Genomic DNA, 13,902 nt, shown 5'->3' with positions numbered 1-13,902 from the left:
AAGGTGACTTCATGACTGCCCTTGATATGAAGGACTCCTTCTTCCACATTCCCAACCATCGGGCAAATCAACTTTAATAAAGGTTTATGGTAAGTAGACAGTACTTTCAGTTCAGAGTTCTGCTTTTCGGGATGACTACTGCCCCTAGAGTTTTCTCAAAGTACCTTGCAGTGTTTGCCGCTCATCTTCAGATTAACATGTTTCCTTACCTTGATGTCTGGATGATCCAGAGCGCAACCCAGCACCATTGCTTGGCACACACCCAGGCCACCATAAACCTGCTTTCATGGTCTAAGGTTTGAATTCACGTCCAGCCCCTACAAATTCAACACTTTTACGAGTAGTCCTCAGCGCTGTGGTAGGGAGAGCCTTCTCTATTCCCACTCTGGTTCAACTTTTCACACATTGCTTCCTCTTTCAGCCAGATCGCCAGATAAAGTTTGGGACAACCATGCATCTCCTCAACATGAAGGCCTCTTGCATTGCCATAGTCCCCCATGCCTTGCTCCACATGCGCCCATTGCAGGAATGCCTGGCAACAAAGTGGTCACAGGCGGAGGATTACTGAGAGGATCTAGTGTTGATCTGGGGCTGTACTCGTCCTTCTCTGCAGTGAAGGAACGCCAACAACGTGTTGCAGGAACAGTGTTTTCTGGACCCATTACTACTAGTGATCATCACCAAAGATGCTTCCCGAGGAGGGAGGAGGGAGGAGGGAGGAGGGAGGAGGGAGGAGGGAGGAGGGAGGAGGGAGGAGGAGGAGGAGGGAGGAGGGAGGAGGGAGGAGGGAGGAGGAGGGAGGAGGGAGGAGGACCTCCTCCACAACCATCACCTTGAGCTATTAGCCATCCTACGAGCTTCATTTGTCACCAGGTAGTTCTTATTCGCATTGACCACATGACAGTCATGTACCACCTACAGGAACCAGGCAGAACACACTCACAACTGTTGGCACTGAGATCTCCACCACAGAGTCCATCTGTTAGCATAGTATCTTCAGGAGTGGGCAACTACTTTGCAGAACTGCATTACAGGATGAAACAAGAAGTCTACAAGTGTGAATTCCACCCCTCCAAGTCCTGCTCCTGTTCTTCCACCGTTGGGGGTACCCCTGTTTAGATCTTTACGCCACTACTGAAAATGCAAAATGCCCAAGCATCCTCTCCAGGTACTCACACCTGCACTCGTTGGGCAATGCTGTCTGCATGGCCTGATCGCAGATACTTACCTATGCTTTTCCACCTCTCCCACTATTATGTGGTTTGGAGGCTATGGCAAACCTCTCTCACCCTCATCCTGAAGGCTCCCACTTGGGCCAGACAACCATGGTTCACAACTCTCTTAGAGTTGTCTCCAGTCTCGCACGAGAAGCGCCAAATCTCCTCACTCAAAGTCAGGGCACAGTTAGGCATCCCAACCCAAAGCAGCTCAACCTTGCACTTTGGATCCTGAAACACATTGATTCACTGAACCCAACAGTACAAGAGATCATTTGTTATCTTTTCCATTTGCAAGGCTCAGGACTGTCTTACACATCCAAACTTTTATGTTTGACTACATTTGCAGCATACCTTCAAAATGGGGACACACTTCACTTTTCAGAGTGCCCTTTATTAAAGCTTTTATGGAAAAACGTAAATGGGTTATTCTCCCCCTCCACCCACGTTAACTCCAGTCCCTTCCTGGAATCCCAGTGTGGTGCTCATTGGGATCATGGTGCCCTTTTTTAAACCCCTCCACTCAATGCCCCTTACAGTTTCTATGTTCAGAAGTGGCGTTTCTCATCGCTGGCACCTCTGTTAGGCGTGTGAGTGATCTCCAGGCTCTCACACTTGAAGAGTCTTTTTGCAGGTTCACACTGACAAGGTAGTTTGTTGAACTAACCCAAGATTCCTACCTAAGAGGCTGATCTCCTTTCCACTTCAATCAAACCATTTAGCTTTCTGTATTCTTTCCACACCGTGAACTGGCAGAGAGAGCTCTTCCTACACCAGATGTAAAGTGGGCCCTCATGTATTACATTCATAGGAGTAAACCATTTTGTATTGGTTTGTCACCCACACTAAAACGCACAAAGTTAAACAATTTCAAAAGCTGGAATAGCAAGGTGGCTGCTCAAGTTCATCCAAACTTGCTACGTCAAAGTCAAACGATGTCTCCCTGCATCTCCCAGGCACACTACATGCAGGAAGGCGGCCTCCATGGCCTTTCTAGGCATTATTCCTTATGGCTAAAATCTGTAGGGCAGCTGCCTGGTTCACCAAACACTACTGTGTGGATCTGCTAGCTCGCCAACAAGTTCAGATAGCCCAGGCTGTTCTACCTGCACTTTTTCAATATTCTACAACATCCTCTGGCTAGCCACTGCTTACTGGAGATCTGCTTTACAATCTATGCAAGGCATGTGTAGGTAAACATGCCACGGAAGGGAAATGTTATTTACCCTGTAAGCATTTGTTCATGTCATGTAGTGCTTTAGATTCACATGCCACCTCTGGTTCTTGCATATGCCTTTGCTTTTACTTTCCTCCTTTAAACATTTATTTGCATAGTCGTCTTCCTGCACATTCCGTGCCCCTTCTTTATTGTCACCCGCCATGCGGAAAAGCCATTTAACAATGGAGCTGATGCCGATAAACATTACCAGTCATAGGAGTCACTATGCCTTGTCGCCTACAAAGAAAAAGTAGTTTTAAGTCCGTGAGCCCAACACTAGATGACAGGAATATGCAAAGCATGTTAATCAGCAACAATACAAGCTACAAACAGATGTTTATAGGGTAAGTAACATTTTCCTTCCAGACAAGTCTGAAGCCTGGAAGTAGTTTTCAGAAGGTGAGTAATATATGGGAAGATTATGTATCCACCTGAAATATTGTTCCCATAGGTACGTAACATAACATTTTATTCTGGCATTAGCACAGGCTAATGCAGAACAGTAATACTGAATCACTCCAAGGAAAGTCCATGATAGGCTACTACCAGCAAAATGCTAGTAGCAACAGTGTGCAAATTAATGTGGAGAATTGTTTGCCCTGAACTCTAAATCCAAGTTGAATTATGTTCCATAACATTATTAATGGTGCTTCTGTCAGATCCGCATCTTGTTTCAGGAATTGCACTTGGATTTTTTGTGATGAAACCTAAATCTGCATGTCCTCACGACTTTTTGAAAATGTCACACATTCCTTTTCCAACAAGTGTTTGGTCCAGACTTTAACTATTTATCTCACCAGCACAGCCACCACCTCCTCTACTCCCTGCTAAAAGTGCCCTAGAAATGCTATTGCTGGGTTCTAAGCACTTTGAAGGATACATTTATTAATGCAACCTAAAAAATACACATTTAAGAGTATTTGATATGATTATCAACACACAGGGCACATGACCCAAAATAATCAAGAAATTCTAATGGGGTGAATAGTGTTAGAAGTGTTTTTTTATTTTTTATTTTTTTTGTTTTATTGTTTTTTCACCTGCACTTCTCCTCCAAGGCAATAAAACATACTTTCTAATGTACATGTTCTATTTCCTGTTCCCCAGCTGGAAGTAACTGTAAAATCTGAAAGGTAATGCTGAATTGACACCTCTCATAGACATGAAATAAGAATGAAAGCCTTGGAAAGAGGCATGATACTGTTAGGAGGATTGTGTAGCCAAGATATCTACAGCTAAAAAGAAAAAGTCTGGTATCTGGTGTAGTGTGAGTGCATAGCATCCGGATATCACAGTATCTCCTTCCTTGCACGATGAAGGCACTTTTGGTAGCGTGTGCTGCCCAAGCAGCACCCTTGAGTAAATTTAGTAGGTAAGACTGGCTCATCAGTCTGGAAATGGGACCAGGAATTGGAGGGCTGTAGAAGTGGCTCACCCATCTGTTCCTTTTTGTCTGAAAAGGTTGAAGTTAGCAAAGATCACTTGCCATTCTTGCTGAAGACTTGCCTGGCCATTTTTCTGAGGGTGATCTGTAGAGGGAAATACTGTTTTAAAATTAAAATACAAAAAGCATCCCCATTTGAAGTTTTATGTTTCGCAGATTGTTGTGTATGGACAGTTTCCTGTTCTTTGGTGATTGTATGTTTATTTAATCAGCAGGCAGTTGGGTGAATAGGGGAAGTAGAGGAAAAGGTGTTAGCAATGGAACCGGGAAACCCCTCATGTGAAAAGCATAGCTTCCCACTCTTGACCGCACTGTGTAAATCACGTTGTGAGACTCTTCCCTAGTCTGTAACACATAGAAACACACAAACAGGTTGGACAACAAAACTGCTGTTGTGAGATGTTTTAGCCACTGTGGGAGTGTTTGAGCAGTTAAGGCCTTCTGTGCACTGTAAAAGAGTACATTGTGTTTTTTTTTTTTGTGTTTTTTTTGTAGCTGAGATCTTCCTTTATACCATTGTTTGGGGCCCATGCTGGGACCCTGCATGGACACTAGTCGGACAGGCTATTGATCTACTATCAAAGCCCTCAGTGGATCCAAGCCCCCTACTGCCATGGTGGGACAAAAGCAGACTGCTTTTTCATGGGCACTGGCACATGGACATCGACCAAGCCAACCTCCACCAGTTAGCAACTGAGGTAAGAACACTTCCAGATTAATAGCTTCTCTCTGTGTAGGTGGACCAAATCTTATTTTGGTTTACAATCCTGATGAAAGAGAGCTAGCCAGTAGACAACTGCACTTACACTCTGTGTTCATTCTAGGATCCCTACAACACCACAGAGAACATGCATTGGGAGTGGAATAAGTTAAGCTTCAAGTGGAACCCTGGGCAGTTTGTCTTTAAGGGGAATCTTGATGTCAACGTCCGAACAGCTTCCAAGTAAGTGTATAACACGAATGGTGAGCCTTGGATGCTTATATTCACTTCACTGGCTTGTCTTACATTGGTGGTCTACCTTATCTACCAACCTTGTCTACTGGGTGTTTTGAGGGCCATTCTGCCTGTACCTGGGCTGGTCCTAAATCCTTCGTCAAAAACAGAATCAGATATGTTACTCTGTTACCGTCCTGGCAATCCTTGTTAGAAGGAGATCCATGTTTAGGTGAAGTGCTCTTGAGTGCATCACCAAACCTATCACGACTAATGTTATAATAAATGGACAAAGTATAATTAATGTTTTATTTAGGTACAGCTTAATCTGCTGTCTTTCAGGACACTTCTAGGGATGCTTGTAATGGGCAGTGCTCTGTGGTATGTGACACCATAGATTTTCTTTTCCTGTAGGTACGACGATTGCTGTTTTCTTCACCTCCCTGACCTGTGCATGACCCTGGACCTACAATGGCTGTGTCATGGTAACCCTCATGATCACCACAGTGTTGTTCTACGATCCCCGGAGTTCATGGCAGAATTTGCCTCCAGCCAGCATCACGACTCATACCGAGCCTTCCGCTCTGAGAACCTCAACCTATCCATAAAGATGGATCTTACTCAGAATACCCTTGGTGAGTTGTGGATTTCTGGGTGAGCAGACTGCTTTAACCTAGTGAGTGTCTCACTATGTTTGGTGCAGATTAGGATTCCTTGTGGAAATGGCTGGAGGGTAAAATATAACCAATGCAAGGTCTGGGATACCGGAAGTACTGCACAGATTAATGTGTTATATCAGAGAAATGTATACATTTTGACAGTGAAAGAAGGAACGTGGCAGGCACAGATGGATAGATGGTTTGTGTCTGTTTCTCTTATCTGTGAAGATGTGGCCCTATTACTGTGATAGATGTCTTCTGAGACTGGAGTGTAGTCCTCCGACAGTTGATGTAATTTGGCTATGTCGTCATGGGGCCACAATACTGTTGCACTGTAACTGGATGGCCAGGTACTCCCCTTTAAAAATGTTCATGGGATTGTGAGATAGAGAAAACAAGACTAACTCACCAAGTAAGTGTGAGGTTAAACCCTCAAACATAATAGGTTATAATTTCAATGTCAAGAAATGTCTAGCTCTGAGTTTAAGGCACAATAGTTTTTGCTTTGAGCCTGTTGATTACTTACTTGTAACTCCTGGGCCACAGCTAATTGCACTTCTCCTGAGACAGATATCAGAGCAACTTCAAAAACAACAGTTAACAGACCTGTAGTTGTGTTTGATGTGATTTGGGTTTGATGAAACTGAAAATGTGCTACCAAATGCACCCCTATCACAGGACCAAAGAAATGATAAAAAAATACCAGTGTTCTCTACAGAACTAAGGAACTGAAAAGCCCACTCTTGACAGTAAGTAAGATTTTCCCTTTTAGAGGTGTCCTTGGTTGGGTGATCCAGTGTGCTGGTATCTGTGAAAACAGTCACTAGACGACAGGGGCTAGAAAAGGTTTCAGGTCTCCCTGTTTGTGTCGATAGGTGTTGTAAGATTGGGGTGCCTGGATCTCAAGATCTACTAGTCATCCAGTAGTATCTCTAGACCTATAAGAGCTAGAAATGAAACTCTAATGATCCCAGAATCCTGAGGACTTCCTCCATGTGATGGAACTCCACAGGATGAATTCAGAGGTAAATACATGTACCCTAGGGTCACAGGGAAGATCTGAAATGGACCAGGCTCTTTGATCTTACTAGCTTTCTTGACTATAGGAGAGGGGATGGAGACATTCCTGGACTGTTGAGTTGTTCATACTTTTGGCAGATGGCTGGAAAGACCTTGTCTTTGGTGCAGGCTCAGGGCACTCCAGCAAGCCGGCAGATCGTCCTTCTTCCACAGATCACGCAGGAATCTTTGAGATAGATTGAGGGCCAAGTCTAGAAGGGAATTGGCCAGGAGTCAGTATTCCCACTTTATCTTCTTTTTCTCCTTTTTGCTGGTGTACATATACCTCTGTGCTGTTGTGTAGAAATGTTGAATAGTGTACTGTTCTAATAGACCAATATTAAACTTCCTCCTATGGTCAACAGTGGTGGTTTGCCATTTTCAAAATCTCACATGCTCCTCCAATTCTGGAGTGACATGATTTTGATATGATCACCTCATGCCGGGTGACATAGCTCCCTCCAAAGGCTAGTAGCTTGCTCAATTTGTGTTTGGACCAGCATCAGACAGACCATATCCAAAGAAATGCTGCTCTATGGTAAAAAGGGAGGTGGGATAGGTTTCAGCCTGGCAGGGGAAATGTAGCTATCTTAAAGGTGCCCATTAGACTACCTCCCATTAACACAAACAACTAGATGTAGGTAGATGTTTCAAGATGAACGCCAGCAGCATCACTCAAAAGGAACAGCACTTGAACACAGAGTCCAGTGTACTCCACCATTTACCTGTCCTCACCATTGTGTATGAGGGGAAAAAATACATGCGCCTTCCGTGCATGTCCTAGAGTACCAGACTTGATGAAGGTAAAAGATCCCTCAGTTACTAGTGACCTCAAAGGTTTTACCCAGTATAGACTAGGCAGTCCCACACTCCCCATAAGCATACATGTAAAAATACCTCAACCTTCATTTAGGATTATCCTATCACTGTTGTCAGTCTACATGTAGCTTAAGTACAGTGGACACTAGTCCCCAGATAAAAGTGGAGTACACTGACATGTTCCCTGTGACATCGGAGCCTAGCTCTGGTGTTTCATATTAGTAAAAATGTGATAATCCTTTGTGGACTCACATTATTTTGGAGTTCACTGAAGGAAAAATGCATGTCTATCCAGAAAAGAGTACAAGGGCAGGACAAAACTGTGTGGTGGACATTCGTCCCAACGTTTCTCACACCAGTTTGCATGAAAACCTGATGATAATTTTATTGAGTATATGTGATGTGTTCCACAGCTGCTTTGTTGTTAAAAGGGCTAGCAAATAGTTTGGTTGAGCAAGCTTTACAGTTCAGTGACTCGTGTCTCAAACCTTACGGTTCGAATACAATCAGCTTAATGTTGTTTGGAAAGTTTTAATTTAATAATTTCAAAACAAATATTTGAGCTGTAATACTAATATTCTGTCCTTCAGTATGCCCCTTTCTGGACTCCCTTTTAATCTAGGTGATAATACAGATAAACTAATGTTGGGATAGATAGCAGTGTAACGGTTGCAACCTTTACAGCTTGGTCAAGCATACTATATTTCAGTTGTATATTGTTATGCAGTTCAGAAAGGATCCTGATTAAAGCTGGTATTGTTGGTCACTCCATTCAGGAATTAAGTAAAATCTCCAGTAGTAGCATATTCTAAACCTTCGTCAGCCACATTTAAGCTTTGGGAACCACATCTTTTCTCCTATAAACGTATCACTGGCATGGTGACCATTAATTAGTTTTACAGCTGGCCCAACTCCCCTTCAATCCATTATTCCTCTTCCCAACCCTCAATATCACAAATTGTCATCTGGCCGTTTAATACCATTAGTAATGTAAGTAATACTTTGCATTTTCTTTCAACACCTCCCAAGGCTCTGGCACCCCCAGATATCCAAGAGGTCCCACGTCCTCCCACAGACCTGCCAGCATCTATTTCTTTTGACTTCATTAATTCCCTTCATCTGCATCAGCATGTAGTATCATCTATACATCAGCTTCTGGATAACCTTTCTATGACACAGAGGGAGGTAATGATTCTTCCATTTAGCATAATCCTTTCCTTTTCAATGTTGCCTCTGTGTGTGTTATCACAGTGGTGTATTATCAACATTTGGACAGTTGAGTAGACATGCAGATGTTTGTACAAGAGAAATATGAAATTCTGCCTAGAGCCTCGGAATTTGAATATGCCAACTTCAAACTTTGTTAAATTCCCAGTAGACCTTGTCCTTATCTCAGAGTTGACCAACCAGTGACTGATTTGGTAATCTCTAATTGCTAATTTTTTCTCACCCTCTGTCCTGCTTACATTGCTCCGTATACTTCATTGTTCCTTTTTCATATATATTCTTGATCATTCTGCAGACCCTTCAGATCTTCTAGCAAAGGTCACTCCTCCTGCTGTTGGAGAGAACAAAGGATTTATATGAATAGGCAGAAAGCGGTTGGGTGTGATGTCAAGAGTTCCTTATGTGTTAGCCAAAAAGTATTTAAGCACACTGTAATGACATAGATAAGGTACAGGGATTTGGTGGTTTTATGCAATTTCGGTAAACCTAACCCAATGTTGATCTTCGCAGTGACTGGTACCCCTTACCATCCTTTAGGAATGTTAACCTTCTTGTGCTCTAGAACCCAACACTATGCATTTTATTGCTTTTCTCATAAATGGTTTATTTGACCTGTTATGGATGACCTTCCCTATTCATGAGGAGGTAGTTACATTGATTTAACCCCTTTAGTCTTCACAAATCTGCCAGAAAATCAACACCTTATGTTTCTTTTTGAAAAACCCTAATTTCACTCCTGAGTTCTTGGGGTCAGACCACAGCCCCATTACATTTATGTCCTTATCACTATACCCTGTCCTCTGATAACTGCTTAACGAATTTCCACATGCCAACACCGCTCTGCTGTTTGAACTCTTTGAATTAAAAACTTTGGCTGATTGAGACCCTCATGCGTGCGATTGCAACAGGGCTTGTACATGAAGCATTGTTGAATCTGTCATTTCGAATTATGCCATCCCATGTCGAGATTAGTCTCACTTGTCACTTATACATGGTCAGAGACAGTGAAGGTACCATACCAGTATCTCCCATAAATCTCTCCTATTGTCTATCCTGATATACGACATATTAGCATAGGTTTAAATGTGTAGTTATGCTTTTCTGAATGGCATGCACTCCTGGCACCCCATTCAAGGCACTTGTTCTGTAATGTGCCATTTATAATATTGTACCCCTGATTGAACCTTGGCATTAGATCTATCCAAATATCCCTTCAGGATGGAGTTAATGTCCCTCCCATTCCCTCAATAACCAAATGTTCATCTGTTAGTTTAACTACTCTCTCAGGGAATTCCATCAGTAACTAATACTGGTTCTAAACACGAGTGTACATAGCTACAGTTGTGATAGTTGTGTTCGTGTGGTTTTAACTATCTCTTTCAAGTTTATTATATTGGATGCTTGTGTACACAGTTTTTTTTAAATGTAAACAGGAACTTTTCTTTCTTGGGGATAACCATCCTGCTGGTTCTGGCATCTTTGAAAGATAACTACTGGGCATGGAATCCTCTGTCTCAGCCTGGCCTAGTCCTCCTATAATAAAACTGTTTTGTTTATGTGATTAAAAGCATTATTTAAGGCATTGAGAAGATTCCAGTCTCCATTTCGTCTTGTTAGGGGTATTCTGGCCTTTTGCATTTAACCTTGCCACATGTATCATCCCGAGTGTTGACATACATTATGCAACTAAACCACTAACCCTTTATGTAAGTGATTATTCCCATTGTCCCCTACTTGGCGGCTTATTCAACCTTCCTCCCCATCTTCCCCGTACTAACTTTGAAAACTGTTGTGGATAGGTCTTTGCTGAAGGCAATGTTTGTGCAGAACTTGAATCCAAGATACCTGTGGGCCAAGGTGTTCTCTACGCTTTCCTCATCAATCAAGCTCTCCTATATTAGCCTTTCCGTTCCCTTCTCAATGCCTTCTCCCCATAGGGCCTTTAAAAAACACACCCCATTTATTTCATTCTCATCAAACCCAAAGTATCCATCTCCCATGAAGGCTGTATCATTGGCCATCATCGTGTTCTGAGTGCATTTTATCGCCCTTTTGCATGGTCCTTTGCCTTCAGTACTCCTTGCTTTCTCTGTGAGTTGTTGATACTTTAGCGTGGATGATATCTCAGTTTTCAAGATTTTCCTTTATTCTTTTGATGTTCTGAGGTGTGATTTGCTCTCCAGTGCAGATTTTTAGCAGTATGTACGATGTCTTGAGTGGCTTTAGATACATATGCTTTGCATAAGCTCGCCATCTAGTGTTGGGTCTGGGTTGGTACAACTTGTTCTTCTTCGAAGAAGCTTTTTGAGTCCCGGGATCGAGTGACTCCTCCTCTCGGTGATACTGCGCATGGGCATTGTGTCCTTTGTTAGATTGTTTTCTCTCCACTGTCGGGTTCGGATGTGTGTTCCTCTTGCTCAGAGTTCTCCGCTCGATCCAGTCCAAAACAGATTTTTCTCTCCATCTTTTTTTCAGCGACAGTATTGTTTTGATTGCGTTTCCTCAGTCTGTGCTTGGTTCAGATTTTCAATTCCGGAACCGACTCTGCCCTTTGGGGGGGGGGGTCCGTGCCCCTCTTCGGGCCCTACATCCTCCACGTGGCATCCCACTAAGCAGACCTTATGGAACAGACTTCATTTCCCTTTTGCCCTCAATGCCATTCAGAATTCTGCCACACCGATCAACATCGGGTGTGCAATTTGTGCCTCTCCCCTGAACATACCAAGCAAAACAGCGACACCTGTCGAGCCTTTTGGTTGAAGACGCTTGGAGACAGAAGAGTTTGTCGACTCAAAATGGCGTCTCAGACTCCAGATAATACACCAGACATCCCCAGGGAGGAGCATGCCCAATAGGAGCCAGTCCATTAAGATGCCTTCTGTATCCAAGACTCCGATTCAGACGTCTAGTCTGACATCAAGAGCTGACCGTTGCAGTTGGCAGACACCGTGAGTGCAAAGGTCCCTGCAGCCCCTACATAGAATGTAAAAACCACATCGAAAGAGGTCGTGAGTTTACCACGGTCTCTCAACCATGGCTGGAACAGAGAAACTGATTTGGATGCCCCGCCCTTCAGCTCGGCTGGTGGCAACGCTTTGGCTTCGGTGCAAACTATTTCGGTACTGACCAAAAAGGTGGCCGCCTCCTGTTTTGGTGCCGACACTGTTGCATCAACCAAAGACTTCGGAGTCAAAAATTTTAAATAAGACTTCCTCCACTCCTTTGGATTCCGGACAGTCTTCCAACACCTCTTCACCAGTGGAGCCAATTCTAGAAGTAATGGACTCTGTGCAGCGCAGACTTCATATCCAGGAGGGAACAGGTCAAATTGTGACATCACCCCCTGTTCCTTTAAAGAGGAAATTAACTTTTCAGGAGGCGCTTAATACCTCTCTGCCTTCAAAGGTGTAAGGCTCCATCGTTGCCCCAGCCTTCTCCTCAATCCTCTCCACCTCCTCCTTCACCTCCAGCTCCTTCTCCTCCACCTCTACCTAATCCTCCACCTCTGTCAGCATTTACACCAGGCAATTCACCCCCACATGGGTCTCATAACTTAGGGGACATATTAGATGACCCAGATCAGTGGGATATATATGATCCAGATCCTACAACACCCAATAATTCAGATCTCTACCCAGCTAGACCATCTCCACCTGAAGATTCCACCTCATAATAAATGTCATAGCCAGGGCACAGCCTTCCATAATGTACCACACTGACGCTATCAAGAGAGACTTTCTATTTGTCACCCTTTCTACAACTCATAAAGAAAGTCAGTTTCTTCCTATGCTCCCAGGCATGCTTCGGCATGCTGATGAGATCTTTAAGGAGCCAGTAAGAGCACGCATTATCACTCCCTGAGTCAATAAAAAAATGTAATAAGCCTGAACCCACAGACCCTTTGGTTTAGAAAGTCTCAGATTCCTCCTGATTCTATTCACATCAACTGCACATAAAAGAGCAAATAGTCAGTCCACAGGAGGCAATTCCCCTCCTGACAAGGAAAGTAAAAAATTTGATGCAGCAGGCAAGTGAACCACTGACGTATTGCTAACGCACAGGCTTTGCTATCACGCTATGACAGGGCTCATTGGGATGCAATGTAAGATCTTCTTCAGTATCTTCCTGAGGAGCATTGTAAAAAGGGTTGTAAAATTATTGCAGAACGACATGCTATTGCAAATAATTCTATTTGTTGCGCACTGGACGCTACTGATACTGACGCACGCAGCATTAATACTAGTGTCATTATAAGAAGACATGCTCGACTCAGGTGTTCAGGGTTTAAGCCAGAGGTACAACAGGCAGTGTAAAACATGCCTTTCAATAAAGGGCACCTTTTTTGCCCACAAGTAGATACCACACTAGAACATTTTAAAAAAGAGGTCCCCTCAGAGTGCCATGCCCACCTCCCAATGCCTGTCGCATAGGTAAGTCACCCCTCTAGCAGGCCTTACAGCCCTAAGGCAGGGGTGCACTGTACCACAGATGAGGGCATATGTGCATGAGCACTATGCCCCTACAGTGTCTAGGCAAAACCTTAGACATTGTAAGTGCAGGGTAGCCATAAGAGTATATGGTCTGGGAGTTTGTCAAACACGAACTCCACAGTTCCATAATGGCTACACTGAAATCTGGGAAATTTGGAATCAAACTTGTCAGCACAATAAATGCACACTGATTCCAGTGTGCATTTTGTTGTATAATGCACCCAGAGGGCATCTTAGAGGTGCCCCCTGAATACCAATCAGACTCCCTGTGTGGGGCTGACCAGTTTCTGCCAGCCTGCCACAACCAGACGAGTTGCTGGCCACATGGGGAGAGTGCCTTTGTCACCCTGTGGCCAGGAACAAAGCCTGTACTGGGTGGAGGTGCTTCTCACCTCCCCCTGCCGGAACTGTAAAACCTGGCGGTGAGCCTCAAAGGCTCACCCCTTTTGTTACAGCGCAACAGGGCATCCCAGCTAGTGGAGATGCCTGCCCCCTGGACAGAGCCCCCACTTTTGGCGGCAAGTCCAGAGGAAATAATGAGAAAAACAAGGAGGAGTCCCCTACCAGTCAGGACAGCCCCTAAGGTGCCCTGAGCTGAGGTGACCCCTGCCTTTAGAAATCCTCCATCTTGGTTTTGGAGGATTCCTCCAATAGGAATAGGGATGTGCCCCCCTCCCCTCAGGGAGGAGGCACAAAGAGGGTGCAGCCACCCTCAAGGACAGTAGCCATTGCTTACTGCCCCTCAGACCTAAACACCCCCCTAAATTTAGTATTTAGGGGCGACCCAGAACACAGGAAATCAGATTCCTGCAAACTACAACAAGGACTGCTGAC

The 13,902-nt window shown here is 44.0% G+C and overlaps 1 protein-coding gene across 2 annotated transcripts in view; it reads left to right on the top strand.

Moving 5' to 3' along the window:
* The window catches only part of BLTP2 (bridge-like lipid transfer protein family member 2), a 727,711-nt gene that overhangs the window by 281,680 nt on the left and 432,129 nt on the right, over positions 1–13,902 (top strand). For both annotated transcript variants that reach the window (XM_069226186.1, XM_069226185.1), the window contains exons 18-20: positions 4,376–4,578; positions 4,705–4,823; positions 5,229–5,449. In XM_069226186.1, coding sequence (XP_069082287.1) covers positions 4,376–4,578; positions 4,705–4,823; positions 5,229–5,449 — 543 coding nt within the window. The remainder of the gene's footprint in view (positions 1–4,375; positions 4,579–4,704; positions 4,824–5,228; positions 5,450–13,902) is intronic.

Source organism: Pleurodeles waltl, chromosome 3_1 (genome assembly GCF_031143425.1).
Source record: "Pleurodeles waltl isolate 20211129_DDA chromosome 3_1, aPleWal1.hap1.20221129, whole genome shotgun sequence".
Classification (NCBI taxonomy): Eukaryota; Metazoa; Chordata; class Amphibia; order Caudata; family Salamandridae; genus Pleurodeles; species Pleurodeles waltl.
This window is presented reverse-complemented; position numbering and strand designations above follow the sequence as displayed.